Source organism: Durio zibethinus, chromosome 13, assembly GCF_047325235.1.
Source record: "Durio zibethinus cultivar Kanyao isolate XHJ-2024 chromosome 13, ASM4732523v1, whole genome shotgun sequence".
NCBI classification, from domain to species: domain Eukaryota; kingdom Viridiplantae; phylum Streptophyta; class Magnoliopsida; order Malvales; family Malvaceae; genus Durio; species Durio zibethinus.
In genome coordinates, this window is record NC_143174.1 from 20155885 (window position 1) to 20164754 (window position 8870).

At 34.2% G+C, this 8870-nt stretch overlaps 1 protein-coding gene across 3 annotated transcripts; it reads left to right on the top strand.

The window, feature by feature from the left end:
• The first annotated feature begins 132 nt into the window (after positions 1-132).
• On the top strand, positions 133-7368 carry LOC111302951 (tryptophan--tRNA ligase, chloroplastic/mitochondrial-like). 3 transcript variants are annotated; one of them, XM_022898869.2, is made up of 15 exons: positions 133-477; positions 557-706; positions 1110-1197; positions 1723-1764; positions 1918-2007; positions 2108-2230; positions 2802-2873; positions 3020-3132; positions 3252-3273; positions 3374-3439; positions 4181-4237; positions 4668-4714; positions 4867-4948; positions 5422-5511; positions 6894-7368. In XM_022898869.2, the coding sequence occupies exons 1-15, from the start codon at positions 410-412 to the stop codon at positions 7035-7037; spliced, it is 1254 nt and encodes a 417-aa protein (XP_022754604.2). In that variant the 5' UTR covers positions 133-409; the 3' UTR covers positions 7038-7368. The 3 variants fall into 3 exon arrangements, 2 of the variants coding, with proteins under 2 accessions (XP_022754604.2, XP_022754605.2); XR_002691689.2 differs by lacking the exon at positions 6894-7368 and having other exon boundaries at positions 4867-5055; positions 5422-5510; XM_022898870.2 differs by lacking the exons at positions 4668-4714; positions 4867-4948 and having other exon boundaries at positions 6894-7229.
• Positions 7369-8870: the final 1502 nt, after the last annotated feature.

Consider the following 8870-nt stretch of genomic DNA (forward strand, 5'->3'; position numbering starts at 1 on the left):
TCTAAATTTAATTTAATTAATTTATATTACTATAAAATTAATAAATTTTAAATTTTAAATCTTTACATTTATATTTTTTTCTTTAAGATCCAATCTCTATGTAAAAAAACTTACAACCCAGGGGAAGATTTCATCGCCAAGCACCAGAGGCATAATTTCATCAATAGAAACAAAGAGAAAAAAAAAGCTGATGCGGGCCAGAAGTGATCAACGGCTATATATTCCTGACGCAATCTAAAGGTGCACCGAGGCTCAAAGAAAACAAACCTAGGCAGAAAAAAACGAAGCAAGGCGCAACAGACCAATCTATTCCCACCCTCTCACGGTCTCACTCTCTCACTCAGTTTTTGACGGATAAATCTTTTCCGAACACAAATTTGAAAAACCGCCGAGGAAAGAAGTGGAAAAAATGGGGCGCGCAGTTCTCTCTCAATTTCTCATCCTTTCCAATTCCTCTCCTCGCCTCTCATCTTCACTGTACTCTCTCTTTCTCCCTTCATCTTTAAATCGATGAAAACAAAATTTTCATCTATTTATATTTTTGTTTGGTTTATAGATCTTGTGGCGGGCTTCAAAATAAATACTTGAAAAGACCTGGATTCATCCGTCCTGCTGTAAATGGAGACAACGGCGCTGGTTTCCGTTGCTGCTGCAGTGTTTCGCTGTCGCAGCCAGCTGTTCCAGAGACATCTTCAAGCTCGGTCAGGTAATTATCTCCATTTCATATTTTATCTTATCTTTTAATGCAGTTAATTAAAAGAAAATTTTAGTGTTGAATAGTATTTGATTACTTGACAACGCAATGGTGAATATATGCTTGTTCTTAATTGTTAAATTGAACTGTTGGAAAGCCAGAATGTGTTTGCTAATCCAGAATTACGGCTTGTTTGGAACCAAATTAAAGTTGAATTCATTACATTCGAGAATGAATTTTATAGGAAAATTCGTTCACAAGTCACAAATGATTTTAAAAAATCAACTGTTCTTTGGATTCCAAACTCAGCAAATTATAGATTTCAAATGACCTTAATTTTTTATTTCATTACTTAAATTTCCAAAGCATTTTACTGGAAACATGTTTTAGTAAATTTATATTGAATAACTTACAGGAAGAGGATAGTATCTGGAGTCCAGCCAACTGGAGCTATCCACCTTGGGAATTATCTTGGCGCCATAAAGAATTGGATTAACCTTCAGGTTCTCCTGACTTTCTCTGCTACATTCTTAACGTCAAACATGTTAAGTGATGCAAATAATATGGTTTTATGGCATCAGCAATGTAGCTACTTCTGATGATGTGTATGGAATAAATTTTGGTTTCCTTTTAGACCAACCTTAGTCGCTTTTGAAGTTAGTGTGAGTACTGATGTTTTGTCCTTGAGTACTGCACTTTTTCTAGATTTTCATTGTGAAATTGATATGTACCATCTTTTATTTTTTTGGCTTGCTTTCTTCTCTACGTACTTGTTATTTTTGTGAGAAACTTTGAGAATATCCGAAGATTAGGTTTCATAGCAGGTTCTAGATGCCAAATAAATTTTTAGATTCATGAACCAGACTATTGAATGACTTCAATGTTCTGGGTTACAATGAGAACATAATAAAATGAACTTGTTTAAGCTAGTGACTGTCTTTGTTATTTTACACTTAAAAGGACACTTTACTGTTATGTTTAACTTTTTGTCTGATTAAGTGTTTCTGGCTGTGGTTCTTTTTTTGCAGGACTTATATGACACACTCTTTTTCATTGTGGACCTCCATGCGGTATGAAATATTATCTACGTGCAGATTTCTCATTGATGCTGCCGCCTTGCAATCAATCTTTTATGTTGGGCTGCTTTTCAAAAGCAAGATTTCTCTTTTTTCTGGATGACTATTTAGCTATTCTCAATTGATTCATTTTTTCTCTATGTGCAGATTACACTACCTTATGATACACAAGAACTATCTAAGGCAACAAGGAATACAGCAGCTATTTATTTGGCATGTGGTGTAGACACTTCAAAGGTGTGCTGCCACTTTTGGTCCTTTATGATACTTTTATGAGTCATTTCGCTGCACATTTGAAGCTCTGGTTGCTTACAAATAATTTCATTTGGCCATGCAGGCTTCTGTCTTTGTGCAGTCACATGTTCGTGCTCATGCAGAATTGATGTGGCTACTGAGTTCTGCCACACCAATTGGTTGGCTAAACAGAATGATCCAGTTTAAAGAGAAATCTCGCAAGGCGGTGCGTTTTTAGCTGTCCGACAGCTCCATGTCTATTACTTATTATTGATGTTATTATTACTATCATTATAGCTTCAATTTTTTTTGAGATTTCTGTATCATAACCTCTTATCAATGAAGCTATAGCCCTGTGCATTTGGAGTTGGTCAAAGTGGGAGTATTTTAGTTTTAATTATTTAATACAAATATTGGGAAAAGAATTCAGCTAGCATCTGATAAACTTCTTTAGTCTACAAATCATCATTGAGCATCACCCCATATGCTTGGGTGCTGTCAATGTGTAGGCATCAGTTCTCAATGATGCAGAAATAGTTTTCTAAAAGCAAAGATCATACTATTGGATATCAATTCCTGCAAAAATCCTTCTACCTTTGGTGGTTTCACAATTTTATCCAAAAAAAGAAAGAAAGTAAGGCTTTTAACATACATGTAAGATTTTTTTAATATCAGGAAAATATAGGATTGCTATTCTTTCTAGTAGAGTAATTATTTCATTTCATCTTGTTTCTCTTAACAAATTTATGCTTTTTGTCTGTTTAAATCAATTGTCTTTCTCTGTTATGGTTTTTCAGGGAGATGAAAATGTTGGAGTTGCTCTATTGACATATCCTGTTCTGATGGCTTCTGATATTCTTTTGTATCAGGTGGTTACAAATGAGCATTATCCATTATTTGAGCATGCTTAACAACCTTGATAGTTTGAGTATCTTATCTGAAAAATGTTGACGATGTTTTGATAAAGTGCCCTGAAGATGCATGATTCTTACACAATTGCAGCATGCTTCTGCAGTCTGATTTTGTACCAGTTGGTGAAGATCAGAAGCAGCATTTGGAGCTGACTCGTGAGTTGGCTGAGCGTATTAACTATTTATATGGAGGAAGGAAGTGGAAAAAGCTGGGAGGGTGAGAATAAATAATATTTTTAAAGAGTTGATTCATCATTATATCTGTGCCTCTTTTCGGTTGCTGTACATTATCATCACTAAAACTTTGACCCTTCTAATATTTTGTTTTGGTCACAGGCGTGGTGGTGCTATTTTTAAGGTGGTGTTTCTAACCAATACTTGGTTTAGACCTTGCATAGAAGCTCATGAACCATCACAAATTATGAAAGGTTCTTATCTAACTTTGTTCCCTTATGTAGGTTCCTGAGCCCTTAATACCGCCAGCTGGAGCACGAGTTATGTCCCTCAGTGATGGTCTTTTGAAGGTTTTCAGCAATCTATATTTTGATAAGTGAAACTTGCCTGTGGTAGATGAATATGAGTTTCTGACTTGCCCACCTCCTATATAGTGCAATCTCCTCCTTGATGAATTGCGTGAGGGTGATCACATTGGAAACTCTTAGGACTTTACGGATAGAGATATTCTTTTGCATTTTTATTTCTATGCTGCTATTATTCTCAGTGACTTAATGCTCTCTCAAAGTAATGGTTAAGTCTTAAATTCTCATAATAATCTAGGATGGATAGACCAAACAGTCTTAAGATGGCTTCAGTTTTCTGCCTACGGTTATTTTTGGTGGTCACTTATTCAATTAACATAAGGCATTAATTTCCTACCTTCTTTTTCACTCCCGTTGCTTAATGAAGGTCTTAAGAATGCTTTCTTCAAACTTTAACCTAGTTACATTTCATAGAAATAGTTATCTGACTATATGAATTATCTTTGTAAAGCTTTGCAGTTTGTTATTGGGGATATTTGATTCTTGCTCTAGAACATATCATTATTATCCAAAATATAATAAAAATTTCATGTCTTTTAACAGAGTGGAAGATGATAGAAAATATGAAGTCACCTTTCAAGTTTTATTCATCTTTTAGATCTCACTCTATGACCAGCAAAGAGAAAATCAATAATAGCTTATGAAACTGTTATAACCTACTTGTTTGTTTTCTGAAATGATTTTTTCTGATGCTGACTGATATATTTATGGGGTTTGATCTTGTAGATGTCTAAGTCCGCACCTTCTGATCAGTCACGAATCAATCTTCTTGACCCCAAAGATGTGAGTGGTTTTAATACATTTCTGCCTTGTTTCTCCCTGCCTGGTGTGTGTTTTTAAAAATTACAAAAGGTTTTATAAATTATATGCATACTATAGTTGAATTTAGTAATTATGCATGGAAATCTGCATGGTAGTCATTGAAGTCATGGGTCTTTAACCTGGATTGGACTTCAAAAGTTAATTTTGAGTTGCAGTATTCTGGGGGAAAAGTAAAGGGTTCTTGTGGACTATTTTATAAAGTTTTTTCCATTTAAGTTTATCTAACAAAGTTAATACCAGCTTTTGTAATTAAGAAATATGCACCTGCATGACTCCATGCACTCACTTATCGATGCTATGAAAATTTTATGTAGCTTAGCTGGTTTCAAAGTTCTGTTTTTGCCCTTATCTTTGCTTCTTTCAAAATTAATCTCCTTTTTTTTGGTGGTAGGTGATAGCTAACAAGATAAAGCGTTGCAAGAGTGATTCATTTCCAGGGTTAATTCCTAGTCTATCCAGATAATTTGAAGTTTTCCTTCTATTTCCTTTTTTATTTTCTTGATTACATATTTCTTTATATGACAATAGAATCTAATGTGAAGTCGTCCAACTTATTGTCTTGTTTGTGTTTCTTCTGGCAATTCTTATAGCCTGGAATTTGACAATCCTGAACGTCCTGAATGCAACAATCTTCTTTCGATATATCAGCTAATTTCAAGCAAGACAAAAGAGGTTTGAAGATTAGGTGTATCCTGCATGAGTTTTGAGTACTCTTACATGTATGACATGTGATAATATGCCTTTTTGTTCTTGTCCATCCAAGATAAGTCAGTCCTATGGTAATTTCACTTCCATTACAACTTACAAGTACTTTGGACTAAGGTAACACTAAGCCCCTGAGTGATTGATCTAGTCTTTCTGGTTGTAAACTTTGCTTCAAGCAAATGTGACAGAGGGTGTTCTCTGCTTACAATATTCTGAATTTAATATACACACACAGGAATAGGTGTGAAATGCTTTAAGAAACAGAATCATTCTCTCCTTTCATATCAGTACATTTTTGTACAATATCTAACTTTGCATTTGAAATTCTTATTGATATTTAAAGTTGCTTCTATGATATAAGAAATTGTGGGATCATTGATTAGTCTAGATAGGTTAGGAGAGGTTCAACACCTAATAATTATCTTATGTTTTGGTCTCAGGAAGTTGTGCGGGAATGCCAAGATATGAACTGGGGCACATTTAAAGCCCTGCTAACAGATTCATTGGTTGATCATTTGCATCCTATCCAGGTTCTTAGCACTATATACAGTGTTTCTTTTTTACTGTGCATGATAGGAACATATGCATGCTATGCTGTTTTACCTATAATTTGTTTTTGTTGCGATTGGGCATATTATTGCCCCAAGGGACTTTAGGGGTGTGTTTGGATGAGGGATTTGAAGGATGGATTTCATTTGTAGAGACTTTCAAAATTCTAAAATGGAATTACTTGGTTTGCCGAAATAAAAATTGTAATTGTCAAAATTGTTGGAATGTGAATGAGGAATTTTGAAGGGCTCAAATTCTCTTTTCAAATTCCACCTAAGGATGTGGAATTTGTGAAATTCTTTGGTTTTATAGTAAGAAGTCAACATTTACTAGGTTTCCTTCATTTACGTAACTTTTGTTTTCTTCAATTTTAACTACAAAAATTCATTATAAAATTTATTTTTTAATCTTTTTCATATTGTTAGTGATATCTATAGATTTTTACAAATATGATGACACCCATATTGCATTATTTTTAGTATTTTGCTTTTTTATCTCTAATATCATTATTTCTCTATTGTAATATTTTTTATCTCATCAGATTCCAATATTTAAAATTTCTTTCTAAAAACGATTATCCAAATAATGCAATTACAAATTATGATATTTTAAATTGATGTATTTCAAAATTCTTCAAAATTTTAAAATTCCTCATCCAAACACACCCTAGGTGTTTATTTTTGTACTAATACTTCACCCTAGAAATGAATTCCAATTTAAGATTAATTATATTAAATTAAATACTGGCGTTCAAATAATTCTAACCATAACAGTTCATATGTTTGGGAAGGAAATATGTATTTATGGATGTTTTATGTTAACTAATTAGTTTTGCGTTGAAATCATTGGTAATTTAATAGTAAAAAGCTTTCCTGCTGTACTTGAAATCTATTGAGTCCTTGCCATCTCATTTCAACTGTTTGGTCAACCTTAGAAGTCAAAAAATTAGGAGAAATGATTGCTGGCAAATTGTTATGAAGCTACGTACTGCAACCTAGGCGGTCTAACAATCTTTAAATCTATTCGTGTCCATGTTGTTGCTCCAGTTTTGAACCTGCATTGGTGCCCTGGTGGTACCAATGTCTGATTAGATTCCATCTTTGACAATAGTGATAGCATGTGTTTCTTTTTGTGAATAATTTGTATGCACATGGAGATTTTTTTTTTCTTGTCGTGCATGAAGTTGTTTTCAGCCAAAGTTGTGATCATATTATTTGGTCCAATCTTTTTTTTTATTCCCCCTATTTTGCTAATGGCATTGATTTTTGCATGTCTGAAAGCTATCGGCTTTTCTTCCACTGATGATGTTTGATTATTATTGATTGGGGTGTCCCCATCATAGTCAGGTTTTCTGCTTTTGCAGGCTCGATATGAGGAAATTATTTCTGATCCAGCTTATTTGGATGGAGTCTTGGAAGAAGGGGCTGTGAAAGCTGCAGCTATAGCTGATGCTACTCTCAACAATGTCTACCAGGCAATGGGATTCTTGCGTAGATGCATGAAATGATTTGTATACAAACATTAACGTGATTCATCATCACCCACAGTTTTTTGGAGTATATACCCATTAAAATGTTCTGAATAAGTGAAAAGGTTATTTTTTTAAGGCCCACAAATTGTTTGATGGAGTTGCCTCTACCTCTCCTTTCCAGACAGGTGCCATTTTATATCCTTAATGTTCTTTAAAGTTGGAGTTTTATTGCTTTTTTCCCTGGACAATTTTGGTTGTATAAAATACACTGAGCCTTGTAAGAACTTGTTCCCCTTTCATGTTTTTGAGTGGAGCAAAATTTACTTTACCTAGGCAATCTTCTATAAACTGTCATTTTTTCCCTGAAGGCTTGTGTGCAGTGGTTTATTGACAAATCGTTTTAGCTGATGAAACAGTTTACTGTGCTGGACAAGCAACACACATGCTATTGTCATTGAAATGAATTATAGTTTGCAGCGATTGGTGTGATATTTTGAGTGTTTTTTCTGAATGGACTTACAATACTGATAACGTATTGTATGCTTTGGTTATACAACTTTGAAAGTACCCTCTGAAGTTTCTCAAGTCTTTCTAAGGATATTTCCTTTTAATGATTTGAATGGAGAAAACAGATAAAGGTTCAGAATTTGGGATTAAGGTCAGTAGAGTTGAGTTCGGAAACTTCAGAATTTGGGTTTTTAAGAATTGTTTCTTGGAAGCTCCATCCTTGTTGGAAGCAAGCCTGTCATTGCATGTAGTGTTTATCATGTCCATGGTGGGATTCTTTATCAGCATAGGAGACAGTGATATAAGAGCGAATATTGATCCTTCCAGTGAAAGTAGAAATTAGCAATTAATATTCTCATCCAATTCCACCTGACCATAGCCTTTCCTTTAACAAAGGAGAAGATGTGATGAAGCATCTATAAAAGACCATTTGAGGGAGACAGAGAGAGGTCAATGGCCCTGTAAAATCCCTTTCTACCCTCTCTCTCCCATTCTCTATGCGACGGGTGGCAAAGGAATAAAGGGAGCATCCTTCTCAACTCTTCCTTCTTTAACTTTTGGCTGACAGTTTTACAGGCGAGATGGAAAGAGAAAGTTACAAGACAAGGACAACTGTCTGCTCATGTAAAGGTAATGATCTCATTCCGGTCACTAACATAATCTTGGTCTCTTCTGTTTCCTTTTTTGGGTTGCCTCATGATTCTTTCAGTCTCCTTTTAGCTTTTTAATTTTCTCTTCTTACAAGGATTTGCTGCTTAGAAGAACCTTTTTTTAGCTAAAACAAACTAAAGCCAAAGGCTATATGAAATTGTGGTTTTGGTAATGCAGTTTCGTTGGCATATATGCTTATAGGAAAATGTACTTCTTTCAGTTGTTGACTATATCCAATTTGATGGCAGCCATGTTAATATAACATTGGAGCATATTACTTATAATTATTGCACTACAATTGACCAATCCAAATTCAGAATTGTTTAGGGTCTAGGATGGAGCTCACATTTATAGGTGATAGACTCTTAACATAATTCTTTATTGTGATTGGATAATTGTAGAATTGTAATAAAAAAATTTGTAAGTGAAATGCTCCCCTGTAACATGTTAACTAAAACAGGTGCTTATTTAAAGGCATTCCAATTGTAGATTAGCTAATGACCATGTATCTGTAATATTTGTTGTTAACATTTTGCTACTTGCATATAGTTGCCAGGTCAATATCCATTAATTTTTGTAGAGCATGATCTGTCTGACTGTACATTTAGCTCGCTTCAGATTCCACTCCAAAAGATTTATCTGAATAAGGTGCCCTGAAAGGTTTAGTATTGAGATTAGTAATCATCTTTTCATATTATTAGAATATTATAT